This window comes from Crinia signifera, chromosome 6 (assembly GCF_055691185.1).
Source record: "Crinia signifera chromosome 6, ASM5569118v1, whole genome shotgun sequence".
NCBI lineage: Eukaryota > Metazoa > Chordata > Amphibia > Anura > Myobatrachidae > Crinia > Crinia signifera.
In genome coordinates, this window is record NC_139222.1 from 270,195,700 (window position 1) to 270,222,697 (window position 26,998).

At 46.3% G+C, this 26,998-nt stretch overlaps 1 protein-coding gene across 2 annotated transcripts in view; it reads right to left on the reverse strand.

Annotated features, from left to right (window-relative positions):
• The window catches only part of GOLGA7B (golgin A7 family member B), a 48,884-nt gene extending 23,257 nt beyond the window's left edge, over positions 1-25,627 (reverse strand). Inside the window, exons 1-2 of one of the 2 annotated variants that reach the window (XM_083149581.1) lie at positions 25,141-25,627; positions 7,740-7,865 (exon numbers count right to left, since the gene is read on the reverse strand). In XM_083149581.1, the coding sequence (XP_083005707.1) occupies positions 7,740-7,865; positions 25,141-25,149 (135 nt within the window). In that variant the 5' untranslated portion in view covers positions 25,150-25,627. Of the gene's footprint in view, positions 1-7,739; positions 7,866-11,637; positions 11,931-25,140 lie in introns of those variants that run through there. The other variant, XM_083149582.1, reaches the window with a different exon arrangement.
• Positions 25,628-26,998: the final 1,371 nt, after the last annotated feature.

Below are 26,998 nucleotides of genomic sequence, written 5' to 3' on the forward strand. Positions count from 1 at the left end.
AGCTTAGGACATTGCCCAGGAGAAGCCAATCCATAGGGCATTGTGCATTAGAAGTCACTGCTTTAGCATATTGGGCAGGATAAGACACTTCCTTTAGGACATTGGTCAGGAGAAGACACTCCTTCAGGACATTGGGCAGGAGAAACACTCTCTTGGTTAATTATGCAGGAAAAGTCCCTACCTTAGGACATTGGGCAGGAGAAGTCATTGCCTTAGGACATTGGCCAGGAGAAGTCACTGCCTTAGGACATTGTGCAGGAGAGGACACTACCTTAGGACCTACACCAGATGAAGTTCCTGCCTTAGGACACTGTGTAGGAGAAGACACTCCCTTAGGACATATACCAGGAGAAGACACTGCCTTAGGACATATACCAGGAGAAGTCACTGCCTTAGGACATTGAGCAGAAGAAGACACTCCCTTAGGACATATACCAGGAGAAGTCACTGCCTTGGGACATTGGGCAGGAGAAGACACTGCCTTAGGATATTGAGCAGGAGAGGACACTGCCTTAGGACATATACCAGGATAAACACTCTCTTTGTACATTATGCAGGAGAAGTTGCTGGCTTAGGACATTATGCAGGATGACACTGTCACTATAAATATTCTTCAGCTTCCTGCACAATGCTCTAACACAAGTTGAAAAGACTTAACAATAGACAGGTTCAGAATATAAATCCAGATATAAATATAGATCTCTGTTCTTCCGCTGTGAATCCCACTGTACACAGCAAGACAGTAATAGTAATTGCAGCCTTTCCCATTCTTTGACAATACATCCCTCCCTCCTTCTATATATATATAATAAGGGTTACATCAGTGGCAGAATTGTTATAAGGGTGTGATATAAACTGCTAATTTTATGCATTACAATTCTGTGATACATGTATAAGCCCTACGGTACGGAAGTCTCCATATAAATGGTACCCACAGGAAAACGCACAATGCTGCACTTAAGACTGATTTCCAATAGGTCTCATTAATATTGTATGTGACCTCTGCCTGGGGTAGCTTATTGCTGAGGCTTTCCCCAAGGTGGAGAGAATAATATCCGAAATGAGGAGCTGTAGCGATGCTTTTTCACATCAATTTTGACATCCTGGCATAAATTTAACTAGGGAAAACACGCTGTACATAATGTGAATATAACATAGTTATAGTATCAATGGCATTCTGAAAATCCTGTCACTCTGAACAGCAGCTGTATAATCAGATTCCCCAGCTTTGTATTGTGTGCATTATTAGATAGACAGGGGTAAATGTATTAAGATCCAATGGATACGAAATACACCCATTCATTGTAATTAACAGCCGGGACCCGGTGCCTGGCAAATTGACAATTAGTCGTATTTAGGTGTACGAATGAATACACCATTGATAAAACTCAGCCTTATATGGCCAAAGAGTTCTATATGAAAAATAAAAAAATAATTACAAAAAATGTCGTGGCCCAGTCCTGGTTCCCAAAATACAGGGGACAAAAAGAGTAATAGGTCCTCTATATTTGGGAAACCAGCATCGGGCTCAAACAACCAGTGGTGTCATATGACAGCCGGGGGGACACTTTTTACATAAGGTTCCTCAGCCAAAGCATGAGCATCATAGCTGATTAGCCAACCGAGTCCCTGGGGGAGTGGGGACCCTGCAATAAAGGGGTACCTCCTCTTGGGGCACCCCAGCCTGGACTGATGCCCGGGGCTGTCCCCGCCACACCTGGGCTGTGGGTGGTGGTTTGTTGATGTTAAAAATAGATATTGGGTTCTGTAATAGAATTACAGGGCCCAGCAAGCCTCCCCCACATGCTGGGACTTGGAGAACAAGATTTCGCAGCATTTGGGGCATTAACCACTTAAGTGGTATGCCCGGAGAATTCTCGGGCTCAGCTGCGCTGCCGCAGCGGGCTGTCCCGGAAAATCTCCAGGCATACCACTAAAATGAAGGTGTGCACCAGTGGTGTCCAGGTGTGCACCACTGGCGAATCACCTTTACGGGCACCCCCCCAGTGGCCACTCTGATCATGTCCCCTCGACCCCCCTCACCTCTCAGCTCCGGTGATTGTACGCCGGAGCTCCGGAGCTCCCCTGCCCCCCGCCGACATTAGTTGTAGTGATTGACAGGCGGCAAGCTCGGGGATGTTCGGGGCGGCTCGGGGGGACTCGGTAGAGTTCAGGCACCCGAGTCCTCCCGAGCAGCCTCGAAACATCCCCGAGCCTGCCGCCTGTGTGATCACACTGACAGGCGGCTGGCGCAGCAGCGGTAGCGGAGCTCCGGCGTACTAACACCGGAGCGAAGCTGAAAGGGGAGGGGAGGGGGAGCGGAGGGGAGGGGGAGCAGCCTCTGACGACCTGTGGTGGGTTTTGCTGGGGCAGGACAAACCTGCCCTGGTAGGTTTATCCTGCCCCAGCAAAACCCAAAACTCAAGGGGTTAGAGTGCCCTCTGAGACTTGAAGTCCTACTACAGAACTAATACCCTGAGAACATACACAAACACACCCCTTTAAAAAGAAAACTTTAATACATACAACATACATTCATACATACTGACCTATAGGGTCTATAGTAGGCCTGTCCTCTTCTACAGTAGAATCCACATCAACACCTGTGAATATAAATCATACTCACCATCCCATCCGGCGAAGATCTCCTCCTCTTCGGTCCAAGTAGCATCCAGTATTAAAAAAAAAATTAACCGAATACCCGGCTCCAGCGGACTGAGGGAGCTGCATGTGTGTTGACACCTGCAGTCCTTCCCCGAGAATGAGAGAATCCCCAGTGACGTGAGTCACCGGCTCTTCCCTCAGCCAATCAGAAGCAAGCTTTGGGGGAGCTCTGCACCTGATAGGCTCTGCATGGCTCCATAGAAGCCCATGTGACGAATTAGAACGTTTCAATTTTATCCGACAACTAAAAAGTTCCAATGTATGGGCGACAACGTACTCAAAAACAAGAGAAAATGCCTGTGATTAAATTCGGTTGTGAATTTTTTGGATAATTAATGAATTGATAACCCCCTAAAGTGTGCATGGCTGCGTAATCGATAACATTGGAGGCAACAATCTAATGGAGAATCTACACCTAACATGGAGCTGGTATTATTGGATGGTGTGAGTGATGCTTGCGACAAGCACCAAGCAGTATTTGTTCATCCAAGTGGGCATCTCTGTCCTTGTAGTTCCCTGCCGCACACCAGGAAAAGCCTTATAGTGGTATATGTACAATGGGAGTTGGTCACTCTAAACTAAAGCTATTGCAGGAATAAAAGTCAGTCACTACGGTATGTATATATTACAGTCTGTGTTACAGCAGCCGTCCCTTTGCAGATTACAGGTGGTTTCCATGGGATACATCCATAGACTGGGTATATCAGTCACCACATTTCCGTGTTATTTATAATCTTGTACAGATGGTATGCAGAAACTGTGGAGGGATGGAAAGCAGTCACAGCACATGCACAGGCCCTATGCATGGCAGAGGGTCTGAATGGGAGGCACAGGCCATGTCACAGGTGGAGGCAGAGGCTGTGATGAGGGATTGCAGCAGGTACAGTTGCTGTACAAAGGCTATGCTATATCAGAGGAGACACTGGTGGGTCTCTTCCACGTGGTTCCGGTTTATAGATCTACAGCAGTGGTGTCAAACTCATGGCCCTCCAGCTGTTGTGGAACTACACCTCCCAGCATGCCCTGCCACAGTTTTAGCAATCCATACTATAGAATTTGTGGCAGAGCATGCTGGGACATGTAGTTCCACAACAGCTGGAGGGTCATGAGTTTGACACCACTGATCTACAGTGTCTACATCAGTCTTTCCCAACAACAGTCCTTAAGGCACACCAACAGTGCAGGTTTTAGTGATATCCAGGCTTCAGCACAGATGGTTTAATCAGAATCCCTCAGATACTAATTAAGTCACCTGTGCTCAAGCCTGGATATCACTAAAACCTGCACTGTTGGTGTGCCTTGAGGACCGTGGTTGGGAATGCCTGGTCTACATAGACAGTCATAATGTGAATATAACATAGGCCCTTATTCTGATCGGTGCGGAGTTTTCCGCATGCGGTCGGACCGCCGATGGTTTCCGACTGCGCATGTGCAGAGGTCACTCTGCGCATGTGCAGGCGGTTTCGCCGTACCTATTCTTTAGACACCGCACAGGGGGCGGAAAAGGGGGCGTGAGGGGCTACTTAGCCTCATTACCCTATGCATACGCCCCGCGTTTCATGGGCGTTCCCATGCAAACGCAGGGCGTATGCATGGTAATGAAGCCGTGACGCGTGTGTAGGGGGCGGGCATCTGACATCGCCGGATGTCAGCTGCCCGCCCCCATACATGATTTCACACGGACAAGTGTCCGTGTGGTCTAGGGTGGCGGGCGCTGGTGGAGCGTGCGGCCCTGCATTCGATGTTCGGCGACCATCGAATGCAGGGGCTGCTCCCAAGATGGAGGAGGCGTATCCCCGTCCAATTTCATGCGGATCGCCACATATCCGCGTACGGACGGAGGTGGCGAGCCGTATGGAAGGCGGGGATTCGCCTGCACAGTCCTGGCCGCATATTCTGATCTGGCCGCACAGATCAGAATAAGGGCCATAGTTCTAGTACGTTGTTCCGAAAAGCAGCCGTATAAATCAGATACCGTAGCTTTGTGGGGCGTCGATTATTAGATAGGCAGTGTCTAGATCAGGGGTGGCCAAACCGGTCCTCGAGATCTACCAATGGTCCATGTTTTCCAGGTTACCTGGCTGGTGCACAGCTGTAGTCATTACTAACTGTCACATTTCCCAGACTCCCTAGCTGGTGCACAGCTGTAGTCATTACTAACTGTCACATTTCCCAGACTCCCTAGCTGGTGCACAGGTGTAGTCATTACTAACTGTCACATTTTAAAACCTGCTGCATTCATTCCTACTATAGATCCACAGGTTGCCAGGAAAACATGCACAGTTGGTAGATCTTGAGGACAGGTTTGGCCAACCCTGGTCTAGATAGAGTCAATAGGTTGACCCCAAAAGGTCAACATTCAGTATGTCGACAGGGTCAAAAGGTTGACATGAAAAATTTAAGGGCCATACACACTGGGCGACTTTGAGCTGAAAGTTGTTCAAGGCAGGGAAAATGGGCCAGAGCCGAGGCCTCAGCTATATCCCCCTTACTGGCCTGTGATTGGCTGCAAGCCGCAGCAGCAATTAAGTCCTGGAAGTAGCTATGCACACCTTTGGTCACATGGGTCATTGCCCAGGTCAGAGAAGCAAAGTTACAGGGAAATCATTGGACAACAGAGTCATATGATTGCAGGTGTCATGGCGGTGCCCATGTGTCGTGGGCCCGGCCCGGGACCAGTGTGGTACGCTGGCAAGAGTTCAGGGTAATGCCACTCAGATCCTGCCAGGGGCCTGTGCCGCAAGACACACCAGCAAGCAAATGCGCATAGAAGATAATTATATCGTATTTGGTTGCTCATAGCAACATCAAACGTACAATAGTACTCCCCCTGTCTATCTAAAAATCCACACCCTCTCTCATGTTGTCATCACTACAAGACCCAGTATAATCCGGTTGTAATAACAGCTGCTGTCCAGGAAAGAAAGGATTTATCGCCTCCCTGCTTGGTCTCTTTCCCCCTTCCCTGACCTCTATCCGGTCCCTGACCTCTATCCGGTCCCTGACCTCTATCCGGTCCCTGACCTATTGGCTCATGTGATGGTTATACTGTATATCTGTGCTCTATGCACAGTCTCCCATTATTGTATCATTATGATTACTTTGGTGTTATCTATAAGGTAATAATAAAAAGTGACGGAATATTAACAATCAGATTCATAATTAGTATATTTCTAAACCATGTATTTGGTCCTGACCCACGACTTATGGTCTGGATACCTGGTGCATACAAACATTCATTACCAAGATGACTGATACAGTATTACTGTAAGCTGTATTCTAATATCACACATTCTGAATGCCATTATTCCTTACAGTACATATGTTTTTCTAACGGTCATGATAACATTAAAAATCCATACACAAATCTACAGCACTCATCATTTCCAGGTTGGGGTGCATACCTGCACGCCCCATTCCTAGGTTGGGGTGCACACCTGCACTCACCATTCCCAAGTTGGGGTGTATGCATGCTGTCACCATTTCCATGTTGGGGTGCTACCAACGCCAGCCCAGTCAACAAAGCCCAAAATTCCAGGAGAAGCATAACCTGCATCGTGCGGGACTCACCACCCTTTAACCCCTTCAGTGGTGTTTTTTTTGGGGGGGTGCCCTACCCACTGGGTGAGTTTTTTATGGGGAGCGCTCCCTTAAACAAAAAACCACCACTACCTCCCTGGGTCCGGGCAGCGCGGCTGCACTGTCAATCAGCGGCTGCCCGGACCTGCACCCCCCGCGCCGCGTCGCTGTCCCCGGCAGCCGGCTTGTCATAAGCCGGCGCCTGGGACTTCAATAAGGAACCCGGAGGGGAGGGGGGAGGAGGGGGGAGGAGGAGGGAGGAGGCGGCGCTGCCCGGCTCCAAACAGTGGCAATCCCGAGAATTTTCCGGGCTTGCCAGATTGGGCACTGAGGCACAGCCCGGAAAATTCTCGGGATTGCCACTGAAGGGGTTAACCTGGCAGAGCATTTACATTTCGGCTACAAAATTTAGTTCAATTTAATTAAACATGGTCACCAAACCATAAGTGATTGTTAACCTTAGCACTTGGTTGCCCGTGTCTTTATTTGTCTTTATTTGTGCTCCGTGTGGTTTATTTTGTGTCAGTGTGAGTTATTTTAAGTGAAGTTAGCTTAAGTTAATGTATAGGTATGACGCAATAAATTATGGGCGCCTTATACACACATACAGTATAGGGCATACTTGCCTACTTTTGAAAACTAGTTTAAGGGAGATTATAGTTGGTAATAGAATTTTGAGGGGGGGTGTCATGCTCCGCCCAAAGGGCGTGTCTATTTCCATATATGGAGAGATTGTGAAAAGAGATTGTGCACGTTGCACCTAGAAGCGTGGGTGTGTACTGCTGCATCTGAGAAGAATCTTTTAAAATTACTTATATACAAATGTAGATGAGCCCAAAGCAGTTAGTAAGAGCTGGGAAATGGTGCTGATGATTTAATGTAAATGTATCTATCTCTCATTCCTTTTCCCCAAAAAAATGTAACAGTGTAATGTGGGTTAGGTGACATGAGGGAGATTGCTAGACTAATGAGGGAGAGAGGGAGATTGCTGTTATGCCAGGGAGTCTCCTGCGGAATGCAGGAGGGGAGGTAACTATGATGTAACAGTGTAATGTGGGTTAGGTGACATGAGGGAGATTACTAGACTAATGAGGGAGAGAGGGAGATTGCTGTTATGCCAGGGAGTCTCCTGCGGAATGCAGGAGGGAAGGTAACTATGATGTAACAGTGTAATGTGGGCTAGGTGACATGAGGGAGATTGCTAGACTAATGAGGGAGAGAGGGAGATTGCTGCTATTTCAGGGAGTCTCCTGCAGAATGCAGGAGGATAGGCAGCTATGGTATAAGGACTATACAATCACAGCTTGCAGCAATGATATTCTTAGCCCAACTCATCTGCCAGTTTTTGGATAACAACCTTTTGTCTGCATAATCACATACTGTATACACTAGCTGCTTTTTTTCCCCTTTGAAGAATTACATAGGTACAAATGAAAGAGCTGAGAGCGATGGTAATATTTTCAGTGTGACTCGGATTAATCAGAATGCAGTAATACCCGACTGTCAAGTTCTGCTGGAAACTTTGTCTGGAACTGACACATGGTTCCTTCACTGTAATCCCGCTGTATAAACACTTTGGTGGCCAGGGAAGCGCTTCTCCGCAGCTCCTGAAGGTTATGCATCTGGAAGATAGAAGAGGCAAAAGAGAGGTCAGGGCTGTCCAGGAACACATAGAAATGATCAGAGATGCTGGAATATATGAGCGGCTTAGTAAATAAAACAGATACAAATATATATAACTCAGAGTGTGGATGTCGACAACAGAATCCTGACTGTTAAATACCTGACAATTGGGATCCCGACTGACAGGGGTTATCCTCCCTCATTGCAAGCACATGGGCAGTCAGGATTCCGATGTCTGTATCAGTGGCGTAACCACTGTAAGGCAGCCCCAACTGCCGCTTGGGGGAGCAAGAGGCAGCAGGGTCTGTGTGGGCGCTGGCACCCGCTCGAAGCACTGACATGCTGCTGCCTGCCTCTGACCACTGGCTGAGCACCGGAGGCGAGTCAGCCACAGCGCGGGTGCGGCCATGGCAGAGACGACAAATCCCCTACTGATTCAATTAACTGTACACAGAGCCAGCTATTGGCTTCTGTGTACAGGATGGGCGGGCGGATGGGCGTGCTAGGGTAGCCTGGGATGCGTCGGAGGCAAGGGAAGCAACAAACTTTTTTGGCAGGGGGGAGCAAAATTTATAGTTACGACACTGGTCTGTACAGACCATCGGAATCCTGACTGTCAGGCCGCTACAAATGATTACTGGTGCTGGGTTACTTGAACAGGAAAACAGTTGATCAAATCCATTTATACTGTATATAGAAACATTTTCCGGATGATGGGACAACAGATAGACAGTCAATAGTAGCACTACTGGGGACATCAATAACTGGCACTACTGGGGACATGATATGTAACTGGCACTACTGGGGACATGATATGTAACTGGCACTACTGGAGACATCTGTAACTGGCACTACTGGGGACATGATATGTAACTGGCACTACTGGGGACATCTGTAACTGGCACTACTGGGGACATGATATGTAACTGGCACTACTGGGGACATCAGTAACTGGCACTACTGGGGACATGATAAGTAACTTGCACTACTGGGGACATCAGTAACTGGCACTACTAGGGACATTATATGTAACTGGCTCTACTGGGGATATCTGTAACTGGCTCTACTGGGGACATATGTAACTGGCACTACTTGGGGACATGATATGTAACTGGCACTACTGGGGACATGATATGTAACTGGCACTACTGGGGACATAATATATAACTGGCACTACTGGGGACATGATATATAACTGGCACTATTGGGGACATCTGTAACTGGCACTACTGGGGACATGATATGTAACTGGCACTACTGGGGACATGATATGTAAGTAACTGGCACTACTGGGGACAACTGTAACTGGCACTACTGGGAACATCTGTAACTAGCACTACTGGGGAGATAATATATAATTAACTGGCACTAATTGGGACATGATATGTAACTGGCACTAACTGGGACATGATATGTAACTGGCACTACTGGGGACATGATATGTAACTGGCACTACTGGGGACATGATATGTAACTGGCACTACTGGGGACATGATATGTAACTGGCACTACCGGGGACATGATATGTAACTGGCACTACCGGGGACATGATATGTAACTGGCACTACCGGGGACATGATATGTAACTGGCACTACTGGGGACATGATATGTAACTGGTACTACTGGGGACATGATATGTAACTGGCACTACTGGGGACATAATATATAACAGGTACTACTGGGGGCATGATATGTAACTGGCACTACTGGGGACATAATATGTAACTGGCACTACTGGGGACATGATATGTAACTGGCACTACTGGGATATCTGTAACTGGCACTACTGGGGACATCTGTAACTGGCAGTAAATATGTGCAAGGACATCATATATGTAACTGGCACTACTGAGGACATTATATGTAACTGGCACTACTGAGGACATGATATGTAACTGGCACTACTGAGGACATGATATGTAACTGGTACTACTGGGGACATGGCAGTAAATATGTGCAAGGACATGATATGTAACTGGCACTACTGAGGACATGATATGTAACTGGCACTACTGAGGACATGATATGTAACTGGCACTACTGGGCTATCTGTAACTGGCACTACTGGGGACATCTGTAACTGGCAGTAAATATGTGCAAGGACATGATTGCTTGGCATTGAAATTCAGTGTCTGAGATATTACACAAACTTTGTTTTCTGTTTTAGTACCTTGTTTCACACACACATAAAATATATTTGTATGTGTGTTTGATTTGTTCATACAACATAAATGCAAGATACAGATGGAGCCGCTCTCATTCAGCTTGCAGCTGGCAACAGGATCGCCAGCCTCCGCCAGACCCCACTATCTGACAGAAGGGGGCACATGCACAAGAGACGCTGACGCAACCCATTCTGACGGAGCTCTCCGCTGGTTCCCACCGCCTCTCCATACCCCCCTTAGCCCTGCCCATCTCCCTGAAGTGGAGACGAGCAGGGATTCCACCGCCCGCCGCTGAGTGACGGGGACACGCTCGCCTGATGGTGCCATCTGCCAATTCCCAGTGCTGTATGAGAGGCGCTCCATCTGTACCTCAAGATACATCATTGAAATATAAAAATATTCCAAAATACAGAATAATCCGTTATCCCCCAAAAAATGCATATATATATATACATATATATATATATATATATATATATATATATATACACACATGCGGATTCCAACAATAATGGAAGCAAGAGGCGGCACTCTCCAATAGTGAAAAAAAGCTTGTATTAAAACATGGTGAAAACGATGTCAGTCATAGGTGGTCTACAGTTTCGAGGCTTACGCCCCTTCCTCAGGACCACTGACAATATCACAACAAACAACTGTGAAATGCAGCAAACAAACGAAATAGTATAACAAACCACTTTAAATAAGCAAGCACACTTACGTGAACCATTAGGCAGAGCCGGGCGGCCTAATGGTTCACGTAAGTGTGCTTGCTTATTTAAAGTGGTTTGTTATACTATTTCGTTTGTTTGCTGCATTTCACAGTTGTTTGTTGTGATATTGTCAGTGGTCCTGAGGAAGGGGCGTAAGCCTCGAAACTGTAGACCACCTATGACTGACATCGTTTTAACCATGTTTTAATACAAGCTTTTTTTCACTATTGGAGAGTGCCGCCTCTTGCTTCCATTATTGTTGGAATCCGCATGTATATTATCGTTGTGGAAGGCACCCCAGCGTCATCCATCTGGATAAGCCAAGTGCCGGTCCTCATCTCCGCGTATATATATATATATATATATATATATATATATATATTTATATTTATATGTAGGCCCTGGAATATATATATATATGAGCATGAAATCCCCTGGCAACGAGCATGTAACCACCTGGTAACAAGTAAAAAAAAAAACCAAGGCAATGAATCAGAAACCCCTGGCAATGCGCATGTAACCCCTGGCAACAAGCATGAAACTCCTGGCAACAAGCATTTAGGTAAAAAAAAATACAATAGAATTTTTTTGGGCATTGAGCGCACACTTTCTAGTTATACCACTGCTTTATATACAAATATAACCCAGAAGGAGGAATAATAAAAAGTATTTTATGGTATTAATATAACTCTCCTCTACGGATCCACAGCAGCGTGTGTTAAGTAATAGCCAAAGGACTCAATCCAATGTCATTAGGCCTGCAGATCAGTATAGTCAGTCTCAACACAGTATTATTTGGAATAGTGACCATTACAGACAATCATGGCTCTACCATAACATACCCTCCAACTGTACCGTTTTAACTGGTACAATAACATTTTTTAACGGTATGTACCAGCTAAAATAAACTGAGGGACTCTGGCTGACTGAGGAACTCTGTGTGATGTAGTTCATAACATCGCCAACTGCTCCCCAGAGAGCATGGGGGAGCGGCCGGCCAGGACTACATTTCCCAGGGTGCACGGCGAAGGGACATGGCAGGCCTGCCTCTCACTGCTCAGGGAAATTCATGCGGTTGGGGGATGTCACGGCTGTGGAGAGACTACAAGTCCTGGCATACTGTATGGCCAATCAGCAGTGCCAGTGACAGAATTTGGATTTCTCTTCCCATGCTGCACCCAACCGTTACAGCACAAGGTGCCGCCGCGGGGATCGAAGAGTGGGCGGCATGACATCACCAGCGGGCGGCTTGATGTGCCGCAGCTTGGAGAACCTGGTAGCAGGGACAGCGCCGGCCAATCTTCCAGCCAGACCATGCACAGTTGTCGAGATGGACTATTCCAGGTAGAGACAACAAACGCAGTATTTTTTTTTTTAAATGGGACGCTTAAAGAAATTGGCATATGTAGGGTCAAGGCCACCCCCCTTTACCCATGGCCATACCCCCTGTACCAGTTTTTGAGTTGTAAATGTTGGAGGGTATGCCATAAGATGCCACCTCCACATTTTCTAAATAAACTGTAGGAAAATGTGCAGTATTGCTAGGTCTGCACAGGAAAGCAGGAAGTGGCTTCCCACAGAAGCCAGCTCTCTACCTATCAAAGCCCACCTGGCAGTCCAGGAGGGAGGAAACACCTACTAATGGGACTGCTTTTACTGCAGGTGACTGGCAGGTAGGACTTCCAATAGGAAGTCACTGCCAGCCAGTGAAGTCAGTGCACTGCATCTGGCTTCACTGACACTGAGCAAGGTGGCAAATTTTACTGGGGGTGAGGGGGCTGCTTTCCTGCAGCCCATAGGTAAAATTCACAGCGAAATGAAGAAATTACATTATTACATTCAGGGTATACACAGAACATATGTCTTCCTTTAAATGCCTCTTCCTGCAGAAACAACGTCCCCTTACATGAGTGGCAGCCTGTTTGTCACTGTACGGAATAATCTTTCTATTTACAACACATGTTTTTGCCAGAACTCTTCAGACAGAGCTGCTAATTAGTAACTTGTGCTGAGCATCACTTCTATCGCCAGCGCCAGATCTGACAAAGTGAGCACATGTGAGAGCTGGAGAGCTTCCTCGGAGACTGGAACATATTAAGTGAACAATCAGGGATGCTGTAACATCATCATCTGCTGCAAGGCCATTTATTAAACAATTTCCCAGCAGTGACAGCACCAGCTACACCATGGTCACGTCGTTTGTTTATATGGATTATCGAGTCTGCGTTGTGGGCACACACTCATTACAAATTAGGCAAGTGAAGGGGGGTTGTCTGCAAGAAGCAGACCAAAAGACAAATGTGCCTTTTTGGGCGCACTCTTTATTGTACAATATTCGATATGATTAATACATTAAAACATAACTTTTAATAGGCTTCTTACACTAAAATACTGGGAGCAATAATTAATTTACAATCAGTCGTTTGATGCATATTCAATTGACTGTCCATCAGAAATCAGAATTCACATATAACATTGAGACAAGACATAGACAAACATACATTGAGAGACAAGCTGTACCAATCGCTTGTCTTGATGTGCAACAAAATCTCTAGTCGCACTCTGAGATTTGATATCCTCAGCAAGATATCGATTTATCTATAGTACCAAATTACTTCGAATATCAATTGCCTCGGCAAAATATCAACTGATGGCTCAGCCGCTTCAGCTCTGACCATCTCTCATGCTCTCAAATTGTGATGTAAAGCCAGTTACTGCCCCTTATGATCAGGTTGAGAGGAGAGAAACCCTGTATAGTATTTCGAAATGAAGAAAAAAGACCCCGTGAACAGTACTCCTACAACCGGTGGCTCCTGAGCATCTACTGTTGATTCACCCGTCTAAGTTACCAACCAGTCAGTTCGCCAAGAGTCTCCTCTCTGGCTAGTGAACTGGCCCCCTCCAGACTCTGCTGGATTCTGGCCTATAGGGTGGGGGGTTTAGGTAACCTATTGGACTGAGTGTCGAGTGAGAATGTCAGGTTGGTTGTTATAAGGGAGTTATGATATAGTGCACTTCTGCTTTCCAATTCAGCTTCGTGAGTCACCCTGGTGCTTTGCAGTATTGCAGGGAGACACTACGGGCTGGATGGATGAGAGAGTGTTTTTGAAAAAAGTGAATCCCAGTAATAGGTTGTCGGTTGACCAATCAATTGGGCTTCTGCTTTCAGAGATGGCGGACTGAGGAAGCCACAGGCGAAACGCGTCCCCGCCACCGCCAGCCGCACATGCACGGACCATCCTCTGCATCACACACTGTCAGAGAGAACAGAGAAGTTACCTGCCAGCTGCCGCATCTAGGAAACGCTGTCCCCGGCTGGGTAAATACAAGCGTACAGAGGAGGTAACTCACGCCGCAGCTCAGCTGAGCTTGCGAGCGTTAGACACTGCAGGTCTACACCGAGTGTAATACACTATTCTATTTAGGTACCATATGCTATGTGATAGACCGTAATTAGGGGCATGACCCTCTCTCCTTATATACTCAGTGTATCCAGGGGCATTAATAATAGCAATGTGCTTATGCAGGCAAGATATGTGCTAATTATTGGATTGAGTGTATTCATATGAATTTTGGACATTTATCAAGCTCACACAGCCAAACACGGGCAATAAACCGGCACCTGTCAATTAGCAGAGTATAACTGACATAGCGAACTTTTAGGGATTTGGTCTATTATCTTATATAGATCAAACCTGAGCTAGTATATACAGCGATTGTTACCTTCATAGCAGCTTCAGGTTGATTGTCGGCAGCATAACTCCTTATTTAACGGAGCAGGCACAGCCCAATGGTTTATTCTTTTTGGTCCATTCTTCTGCTTTGTCAAGTTACAGCAGCCTCACGATATATTTATTTGACAGCAGCCTATACTTGTTTTATGTTCAAAATTAGTGTGGTTACAGTTGAATCTTCTATGCTAGATATGTGTATGTGTTATCATTAACTGATACGTTATTGTGCACTTATTTGACCTCCTAATAAACAGATAGTTTAACCAAATATATTGAGTGTCTGGAATTGCATCAATGTAACATTCCCCAGTGCAAATGTTACTGTTGTCTGTAGACATGCATATAATCTACACTGTATCCATTTTAGATAAAGTATATTAGCGATTTAACATTCAAGGAACTGACTGTTTATACATGAATTATCAAACTTGCTGCACCCCCTCAGGTGATAATTTATCCAATTAAAGGATTACTAATTGATTGACTGTGATTCGGTACACACTGGGACTTCCAGAGTTGTGCTGGATCTCATTCACCCAGTATAAAAAAGCACAGAGTACCTGGAGGAGAATATCACTGTTGAATTTAATCCCTACAAAAACATTTTTTCTACTCTGTCACAATTCTACTTTGATCTTAAAAAAAACTTTTTTCCTAAATGTTGGTTAGGCAACCGTTCAATTGGGACTCTCTCATCAGTGATTCGATGCTTGCAGATCTCTGAAAGCAGAAGCCCAATTAATTGGTCAACCGACAACCTATTACTGGGATTCACTTTTTTCAAAAACACTCTCTCATCCATCCAGCCCGTAGTGTCTCCCTGCAATACTGCAAAGCACCAGGGTGACTCACGAAGCTGAATTGGAAAGCAGAAGTGCACTATATCATAACTCCCTTATAACAACCAACCTGACATTCTCACTCGACACTCAGTCCAATAGGTTACCTAAACCCCCCACCCTATAGGCCAGAATCCAGCAGAGTCTGGAGGGGGCCAGTTCACTAGCCAGAGAGGAGACTCTTGGCGAACTGACTGGTTGGTAACTTAGACGGGTGAATCAACAGTAGATGCTCAGGAGCCACCGGTTGTAGGAGTACTGTTCACGGGGTCTTTTTTCTTCATTTCGAAATACTATACAGGGTCTCTCTCCTCTCAACCTGATCATAAGGGGCAGTAACTGGCTTTACATCACAATTGAAGAGCATGAGAGATGGTCAGAGCTGAAGCGGCTGAGCCATCAGTTGATATTTTGCCGAGGCAATTGATATTCGAAGTAATTTGGTACTATAGATAAATCGATATCTTGCTGAGGATATCAAATCTCAGAGTGCGACTAGAGATTTTGTTGCACATCAAGACAAGCGATTGGTACAGCTTGTCTCTCAATGTATGTTTGTCTATGTCTTGTCTCAATGTTATATGTGAATTCTGATTTCTGATGGACAGTCAATTGAATATGCATCAAACGACTGATTGTAAATTAATTATTGCTCCCAGTATTTTAGTGTAAGAAGCCTATTAAAAGTTATGTTTTAATGTATTAATCATATCGAATATTGTACAATAAAGAGTGCGCCCAAAAAGGCACATTTGTCTTTTGGTCTGCTTCTTGCAGACAACCCCCCTTCACTCAGTTACAAATACTGAATGTGTTGGGCGCACCACCAATCCACGACTACTTTAATCTATTATAAGTAGTCCAATATATTGGTTTTTCCATGTTTTCCAGATATATATAAATTCAATGTATTAGTCTGTGCGGATCCATACCCCCTTCTTTTCTTGCAAATTAGGCAAGTAGCAGATGGGGGACGTTACAAGGACAAGTATACTTACCAGAAGACAGATAAGGTACCTACCTCATCAATGTGTTAATCTACCACCAGTTGGAATGTTGAGTGGTAAAAGATCCACTCCAGTGGAAGTGGACAAGAGCTGGTGTCCACATCCCATTCATTTTAATGAATAGTATAGCGGTATATAGCAGTATAGTAAATAAAGTGCAGCGGGCGGGCTTTGTTTGCATCACATTCCCACTACGCTCTACTGTTATATGCAAAGAAGAAGAAATATTGAGCTCAAACCCATGTCTGTAATGTAATAAACTCAATCTATAGTGGGTGGGGTGCTAGCTAATAGGCCTTTTCCCCTATCTTGGGTTTTTGCATAGGAGCACGCAAAACCTGGGATTTTAGGCAGGTGGAAATGCTTCCAGTTGAAATAACCCAGGTTGTGAAACCTGGCATTTCAACCCAGGTAGTGACCAGGGTTGAACACGGGTTCAACCTTGGTCACTGTGTAGTGTAAACGGGTAACCTGGATTTATGCGACCCGGGTCCCGTTCATTACAGTGCAAAATCCGGTGCTGGGAGATGCCCTCACCCAATGACATCACCCGCCAGGCATTATGCCGGGTGGGGACCCTAGTGTGAAAGGGTGCACAAGCGAAGGTCGCATCCAGGTTGGAGCCGGGTACAAAATCCCGGCTTGTAGATTGAAAAGGGGTACACAAATGGTATGCACATGGAAAAGAAGCCCAGATTACAAACCATGCACCTTACAGTAAGTGGCAGGTATACAGTATATGTACTGTAATAAGGATCCAGATCACATGGAGCCCAATATGAAATGTTTTGAACTTTTTTTTTTAAGTCAAACAATCGAACATTTAGCCTTGTCCTCCCCAAACACATCATGCTTCACCTCACCATAATCCTGATATAGAATTCACACAGCAGCAAATTAAACTGTGGCCCTGATTCAAGTTCACTCGGAACAACATGAATCCGGCCGCGTTCCGATGTTTAGGGGTCTGAACATGCGCAATACATATCTGCGCATGTACAGACGCTGGCAATGAACGGCATAGGCAAGTTACACACTCGCTGGGCCGTTCCTTGCTGGGAGGGAGGGCCAGGGGTGGATGTGGGTGCTGAGGGCGCTGGACCATGGGTACGCCTACGGGCCAATGCCTGCCGGTGGTAGGCGGATGATGTCACAGGACATCAGCTGCCCGCCCTGTCTTCGTGGTGGTGCTTGTAAATAAATTGAAGGCAGGAGAAATCATTCAATGGGAGGGAGGGCCAGGGGTTGTGATGGCGCTGGACCATGGGTACATGGGCGGGCCAATGCCTGCCGGTGGTAGGCGGATGATGTCAACGGACGTCAGCTGCCCGCACCGTCTTCGTGGTGGCGCTCGTAAATAAATTGAAGGCAGGAGAAATCATTCGATGGGAGGGAGGGCCAGGGGTGGTGATGGCGCTGGACCATGGGTATGTGGGCAGGCCAATGCCTGCTGGGGGTAGGCGGATGATGTCACAGGACGACAGTTGCCTGCCCCATCTTCGTGGTGGCGCTCGTAAATAAATTGAAGGCAGGAGAAATAATTTGATGGCATGCGAGGGGATGTGTTCCCATACACCTTTCCTCGCATGGTACCGAGAGGATGCACTGGGGGAGGGGGGGGGAATTGGCCAGGTAGCATCTCAGGTGCTCGTTAAGCTGCCATGTTTGCAGCTTACCGATCCAACCTGAATTAGCCTGTGCTAAGGCGCTTTTGAGCCTGTTTGCTGGCACTCCTGGGATGCATTTTGCCTCAATATACCCTTGCTGTACTTCGGCCATATCTCCAAGCCTCCTCCAACCCCTTTCCAGACCTCCCTGATGCAGGGTCTAGTACAGTAGCTGCTAAGGGCAATAAAAAGGAGATTGATAAACCCCCAACCAATCAGCAGCTAAATCACATTATTCAAACACACCATGACAGCTGATTGGCTGATTGATTATCAGTCTACATTTTATCACTTTTTAAGCTTAGCACATCTGGGCCATCTACAAATTTTTGTATATATTTAGGGAGACATTGGAGCTTATAGTGTATGGGTTCTACGTGCCTACATGACATTGGCCTCACCTCCTACACTTCTCATAATAGGTCCTTGAACATTCTAAGCCCCAGGCCCATGAGACCATTAACCCAGCCCTGGTCTTAGGGTCTGGGAAGTGGAAGTACTGCTTAGCGAGCCTCCTAACACCGCCCACCGGGCATTTGAACCCCCCCCCCCGCCATAGAGAGAATGTACCCACTGCACTGTGAATGGATGTTGTGCATTAATATCCATTTGCGGGTCCAAAATCAATCAAGGGAAGAAAAAAGTCAGTACCCTTAAATGCGCACTCTAGAGCAGCCACGTGACAATGTAAAGAAAAAGGTCACCCGACCAATCACATTGATACAGAAAAACCAACAATAGATTCTTCGGCGACCATCGAATGATTTCTCTAGTGCTCGAAAATCACCTCTCAGCCTGCTTCGAGAACCCGGCGGGCGGCTGGCATCCAGTGATGTTAGCCAACCCCCCGAGGAAGGAAGGTACCCAACAGCATTCACATGTCGATGCCCAGAGTTTTCCTGGGCGCACCCATTGTTTTTGTGGCATGAGCATGCCCCCCTGCCCACCTCCTCCACGCTCATCACTTTGCCAGCGCCTCGGAGAGTATGCAAGTCCCCAAAGGTGCTTGCATAGAAGCCCTGCACGTGTGCATCAGCGAATATACACAGAGCTTCAAAATCGGTTTATATTTGGGGGGTGTTTGTGTGATCTGTTACTGAGGTAACAACGATGATGATGATGACATCGGCAGGTGACCACGGGATTCAAAACAATTAAACATAATTGCACAATTTTCACAGAAACTTATAGGACTAGTTATGCGCCTACAACCAAATGTATTGTGTATAACGTATGTACGCATTCAAATCTGTGGCAATGAGGTACAGCCAGTGGTGGCTCCAGCACAGTTCAAAATTCAAACAGGGGAGACTCACCAACTGCCAGTGAGTCAGTTTGAAGTAGCAGTTGGTGCATCGCTCCTATTGGAATTAACATTAATGGAGTTCTAAATTCTCTTCTATAAATATGGCGGTAGATAATCTTTTTGTATTCTGGAACTATTGAATGAGTACAAAGGAGCAGCTAATGATAATAATAATTATAATGGTTCCCTGTCAGGCGTCCTAGCATGAGTCACTGGAATGAACCAAAGCCCTTTCCCCCTTATGTATAATTCTCAGATACATTGAATACGAGTGTCCTCCCACTCATACCACCAAAAATAGAACTATTCTCACTCCACTCACAATCACCCACATTATTTTATTTGCTGACACTGTTGTGCTCTGTGAAAAATGACTCATATTGTAATTGCTAATAGATGAGAATTACAACACTTAGATGAATACAGCCATAAATAGGTCCAAGGCTTTTTAGAACATCCTCTTCCTATGCCTTCTCCTGGAGGTGACCAAATCTAGGCTACTACATTTAAAAATGACATTCGGCTGGATTCGAATGAGAAAATAACATGTAATTCTGTTGAAACTGGAAGTTGTGGCTCAGTGTAAAAATGGTTTAATCTATTCCGTGCACATGCTGTTTGTCTGCTGCTTCCTGGAGGCTATTAAAGACAAATGAGATAGATGCAATATGATTTCTGTGGATAAACAACATCTGACGAAGAGACATAACTGCTCTCCTGCCCAAGGGAACAATTTTAATATTCACCATCATGTCGTGTATGAAAAAATGACTTAATGTTGGGGCTACACATATTTCCTCACATACACAAACACTCATTTGGTTTGCTTATTGTCAAATATTAAGAACCAAAAAGGACCTAAACCACCAGACAACTGATAAAAGACCTCTGTATGTGCCAACTGTATTGGTTCTTCTGTATCGCAAGACATGTGGTGAACAGGTCACTTACTTGTTGTATGTGTGTTATGCTGGGTATACACTGAAGCAATTCCAATGGCCGCTGGCATGGATAACTATATTGGTGGTGCCGCGGGAGAACGATATAATGCATAGACACTGACCGATATCGTTCATGGTATCGGTCAGTGACATCAACCGCTCTGTACATGCAGTCACTGATGATATTGTCAGATTGAGGTGCATGTACAGATGACAGAGGGGGTCATAAAGGACCCGCAGCCGCGTGCATCGTTAACGATATTGAACATAATGTGGCAGAGACAGCATGAGCGTAATGTGGAGGATCCAGGCCAGGTTTTGGAAGCAGTAGCATCAGCAGAGTTGTGGAATCAGCAGCACCTGTGCTCTCCTGATATAAGTGTTTCAAATGCTCTTAATGGCGGATTAGCTGCCCAAGCGATAGGCCAGGGTGTGGGCTACGGTAGGGACCACTGGAGCATTGGGAACAGTCTATGCTGTAATTACCTGTATGCTGCATGCTGTAACTACAGATGGATCTGGCCTTGTTCTTGCAGGGGCCGGGGAAACTATCGCCAGCCCCCGCCAGATGCCAGCTCCCGCCAGGGGGCGTGCGCACACGAGACGCGCACGCCCCATGAGGACGGAGCTCCACTCCACCTCCCCCACCGACAGAGCCGTCCCAACCGCCGCCCCCCCCCCCCCCCCCTAACCCTGCCCGTCTCCCTGAAGAGGAGATGGGCAGCGACCCGCTGCCCAGCTACTGAGAGACTGAGACGCGCATTCGCGTGAGACGCATGTGCGTCCAAGTTTAATAGAGTCCCTGTCCGCCGGCGCTCGCCAGAGGGGATGTTCTAGCAGGCGCCGGGCAAGGACAAGGCTGGCTCCATCTGTACACTTGCCTTTGACATTGACATGGTATGCTGTGACCTGCTAACCAAAATAAAGACCAAAGACTTCATGTAAATCCAGTGTACAACATGTGCTCCGTTTCACAGTACACACAGCTTGTACCCAGCATTACCCATTGTAAAATATCATAACAATAACATACTGTCAATTAATAAATAAATAAATAAAGTGAATTAATGAAATAATGCAAGACACTAGAACAAAGTTAAATATGATAGATGGGGGGTAATGAATGTATATGTTCAGGTTAATTCATATAAAGGTCAACAGAAATCATTGGGAAGTGTTACCGCGGTTTGGAAAGGCAAAGTAAGCTTGAGACAGACATCCAATAGACATATCTATGGCACCCAGACAACCCACTACAGTTACTGCTCCTTCCAATTACACTCATCTACAGTGATTTTCCTGAAATCTAACAGACATACTGTAGTCTGAGCTGGATTAGTCATTAGGAGCCTGAAGGATTACCATTTATTGAGTTACAACGTGTAAATGTGTAATTGATAGGACAAGACAGGGAGTTACTTCACATTTCCAGAAGTTTATATAAAATGAAGGAAATCGGCACGTGATAAAATGAAACAGAACTTCAAACTGACTGTCTATGATCAATAATTGGATACAGTGAATGATAAAATAATCTGCTATATAAATCATTAACTGTACGTTCATTTAAATTCCATTCATGATGATAAAATATTTAGGCAGGATGCAAATGGGCAACTTCCTAACATCAAAAAACGAAGCATTTGATTGTAGTTATTTTTTTCTTTTTCATGTAATGTATGTGATGGGGTCAATTTGGCATACAATACATGTATTTTTCAATCACTGCAAGCTGTAACAATGGTTAATAGAGAATAATATTATAGTATTTTGTATGTCTACTGCAGGGGTGGCCAACCGGTCCGAGGTAAAGAGCCGAAAAATATCGGCAATCAAGCCAAAGAGCCGACATCATGCGCGCGCGCGGCAAAAAAGGGGTGTGGTCAGGGGAGTAGTCATATGACACAAGGGGGGAGTGGCTACATGACAAAACTTTATGCCCCCAGTGCCAGATATGCCCCCCACAGTGCTAGGTATGCCCCCAGTGCCACACATATATGCCCCACAGTGCCAGATATGCCCCCAGTGCCACACATATATGCCCCACGGTGCCAGATATGCCCCCAGTGCCACACATATATGCCCCACGGTGCCACACATATGCCCCCACAGTGCTAGTTATGCACCCAGTGCCATATATACCCCCACAATGCCACACATATGCCCCCACAGTGCTAGTTATGTGCCCAGTGCCAGATATGTTACCACAATGCCACACATATGCCCCCACAGTGCTAGTTATGTGCCCAGTGCCAGGTATGTCCCCACAATGCCACACATATGCCCCCACAGTGCTAGTTATGTACCCAGTGCCAGATATGTTACCACAATGGCACATATCCCCCCCCCACAGTGCTAGTTATGCCCCCCGTGATAATTTCCCAGCAGCAGCACTTACCATTGTTGCTGCTGCTGCCGGGCGGGGAGAGGACAGTCCGCATCATCCCGGGGGGGGGGGGGACAGTCCTCCTGCAGTCCGACTCCTGCATGTCACAGAGGGGAGGAGAGCACAGCACAGCGCACGTCTCCTTCCCCCCCTCACTTCCCTGTGACTGGTCCATCCACAAATCAAAGCTCGCGGGCTGGCTCCTGATTGGCTGCCGGCCCGCGAGCTCTGATTGGCGGACGGCCCAGTCACAATGATGAACACTAAGGGGTAGGAGAGATGCACAATGCGCGCTCTCCTCCCCTCAAGGAGATGGATTCGGGCCGGGGAACCGGCAGCGGGGGGGCGGGGACGGAGGGCAGCAGGAGCCGCACTTAGCAAGGGGGAGAGCCACATGCGGCTCGAGAGCCGCGGGTTGGCCACCCCTGGTCTACTGCAATAAAAAGTTCTGAAAAGTTTTCTACTACAAAAAGACCAAAGTCAAAAACCAAAGCTTCATATGATGAGTGTGCCCTGTATTCATGCCCAATTAACAGCTAACGGAGGCAAGTTGCCATTGTGTAGAGATGCTGGCAAAAAAGCTGCAATTCGTGACTGCTGCGGCCCAATCTCTACTAAGATTCACGGATTATTATACAGAGCCCTATGCTGCTGCAAACAAAAACTCCACAATTCCAGCACTTTACTAACTTCTGCCACATACAGTATAAACTGCAGTATTAAGACACAACAGCTAATAGGGACCAATCTAAATGATAGAGTTTGAGGAATATAGTGTATAAGTTATTAATAAGGTAATTTTAAAAAATTCTGTACGATGCCTCTCGTTTAGCAGGGGTCCGGCGGTCGGATCGCCAACCGCCAGCCGCCGGAAGGGGAGACAGCACAATATGGTTCCCGTCCCCAAAAAACTGCGATGCCCATTCGTGTGCGAGGCTCGCATGTCCCAGTCAAATGGAGCGCCACTCCACCAGCGGTCACTAGAGGGGACATTCTGTCAATCCCCGACACTGACTGAGAGGCGTTGTACGTTGTCAAAACAAACAGATGTAATAAACATTAGGGGTCCAATACAAATGTGCATTGTCAGGTGGATATTATAAAGTAGATATATGAATATATACACAGATATTTATATATACAGGATACTAGGGCAGATGTACTGTATTAAGCCTGGTAAAGAGATAAAGTAGAAGGCGATAAAGTACCAGCCAATCAGCTATGTTTGTAAAATGTCTGTTAGAGGTTGATTGGCTCGGGCATTACCACCTTCCACTTTTTCTCCACTTCATCACTTACAGACGGAGCGCCTCTCAGCCAGCCAACTGACTGGGACACGCGAGAATCCCACAGGCACGCGCGTCTCCGTTTCCTGGTCGTGGGGGATGCGAACCCTGCCTGTCTCTGCTTCAGGGAGACGGGTGGGGTTAGGGGGGGCGGGGAGGTGGGATCGGGCAGCGGGGACCGACGGCAAAGCAGTGGGGACCGGCGGGGAGCTCCGCAGTAAGAATGCGCGTGTCCCCTTCCGGCAACTGGCGGGGGCTGGCGAATCTACCGCCAGCCCCTGCAAGAATAAAGGGCGCTCCATCTGTATATATTCATCTCTTCACCAGGCTTAATACATCTGCCCCACTATTGCACAGGCTTTTGCTATGTTTACACTGAATCACAAAAACGCCAAAGAAAATAGTTCAGGAAATAACAAGAAGCAAAATTTACTGTATGTTTATGTTTCTAAACATAATATAGAAACAAAAGTTAGAAAAATAAAAAGTATGTGCTTTGGATTGTAAAGAACGTGCGAGCAGCTCCTGGTATCCCGTCAATAGGTCACCAACTATTGGTCGATAGGCAAAAAGTGGACATTGCCAAAAGATCAACATTCACTACTTTGACATTGACAATAGGTCGACACAAGCATTAGATTGACAGGTAAATGATTAACACATGAAAAGGTGATTTTTTCACTCAGATAACTTGGTCGTACTTTAGGATCCACTTGGACTACAATTGGAAATGGTAAGGTGTTGCTGAACGAAGCGAGCCAGGCGAGGATACACGTTACAATAATTGAGGGCTTTGCCCATGTCGACCTATTACATATTGACCTAATAATCCACACCCAACCATGCCTGCTAGTGTCACTTTTGGAATAAGTAGTTGGTACAGATGTTTACATGTGTATAGACTTGGTTTACACGTGTCCACACCAGGAGAAAATGACACACACACACATACACACACGCGCAGTACCATAGTAGGTGCTACTATAATGAATGGTGCATGACTGAATTACTGCTGCCAGTATCATTATCTCAGCAAATGGCTATTTGTCTGGGGATACAGGTATATTCTATATACTGATAAACTGAACCATGAGGCAGAAATAGAGTTAAAACTTTGACTGCATCATGCAAACCATGCCACATTGCTATTAGGATAGACCGTGCTGCTGCAGATAACTACACCCCAGCCAAAAGAGAGAGAAAAAAAAACCAAGGCACTGGGACTTCCTTACCTCGGCCATGTTTTGCGCAGGTCTGATGCACAGAGAGGGGAAACCTTGAGGTCCAGTGCAGGATCCGGGGGAGATAAGGCTTCGACCTGTCCTCTGAGCCCGGTCTGTGTGACACTTTGCATCCAATGATTGATACAAGCTGCAGATTGTCTTGCCTGGGTCTTGACGGTTCACGCTTGGATTTAAATGTCTAGGATTTAAATGTCTCTGTGCTGGATGCTTACCCGGGGATCTGACGCCCTGGGGCTGGTGTGGGGGGAGCTCCCTGCACCCCCGGGATGATGTGCTGACGCCTCTGTCCGTGGTGCTGAACGGGACTGAAGCAATGATCAGCCTGCCGTGGTCGCTGTCCGTGGTGCTGAAGCTTCTGGCCGGGCTCTCCGTGCCGCTGTCCGCGGTGCTGAATTGTACAGGCTCCACTAGTGACAGCCAAGAACATCCGCACTGTCTTGTGCTGGGCTTGGAGTATCCGTGGGAGGAGACTGGGAATCTGCATGCTACAGCCTGACACCTATATGACACGTCAGCTAAATATAGGCAGGGATCAAACACACAGGGGTGCAGATAATGCCAATGAGATTCTAAGAGGGTTTCTGTGTAATACAGTGATCACAGTAAGTAATGTCAACTAAAATATACATTAAATATGTGCTTATAAACAGTATATATATATATATATATGTATATACACATATACATATATACGGATGGGGGCGCGTGTGCACGAGAAGCTTGCGTGCCCGGTTCCGTTGGAGCTCCCCGCCAGTCCCCATTGGTTGTCGCCACCTCCCAGTACCCCCTAACCCTGCCCGTCTCCCTGAAGCACGTGTCCGAGTCCCTCTCACCTAGCGCTCGCCAGTGGGGACATTCTGGCGCTGAATGAGAGGGGCTCCAGCTGTATATACATATATACACACATTATATATATATATATATATATATATATATATATATATATATATATATATATATATATATATATATATATACACTCGGCGTTGCGGCCTGGCATTCTCCCAAGACAGTATCGCCCCGGTGCCCTCCGGAAAATATTTAGGGTAGTTAGATGCTCAAAGACAAACTGCGGCACTCCAGGGTCTTGTACAAAGTCAAAGTGGCATTTATTACTTAAATGCAAGAAAGATCCGACGTTTCGAGGATCAAGTCCCCGTTTTCAAGGTGTAGGTGAGTCTCACCTACACCTTGAAAACGGGGACTTGATCCTCGAAACGTCGGATCTTTCTTGCATTTAAGTAATTAATGCCACTTTGACTTTGTACAAGACCCTGGAGTGCCGCAGTTTGTCTTTGAGCATCTAACTACCATATATATATATATATATATATATATATATATATATATATATATATATTACAACTTCACTTTTTGCATTGCTGAACTGTAAGGGCCTCACTATACAACTCAGTGGTCGCTTGCTACTGTCTGACCCTTGGCTACTAATGCCACTTTGACTTTGTACAAGACCCTGGAGTGCCGCAGTTTGTCTTTGAGCATCTAACTACCATATATATATATATATATATATATATATATATATATATATATATATATTACAACTTCACTTTTTGCATTGCTGAACTGTAAGGGCCTCACTATACAACTCAGTGGTCGCTTGCTACTGTCTGACCCTTGGCTGCGTAGCCATGTTTGAGGTCGCAGTGGCTGCGTGGTATGTCATGCAGCCACTACACCTCCCCCAAATGGTCAGGACACACCTACTTTGGCCATAATGCACCCCCTCAATGCTGCATTGCCACTGCTGCAACAGTTTGTTGCCATCCCCAATGATCCCCAATGATGATTCAGACTGCAGTGGCAATGTGACCTCACAGGGCTA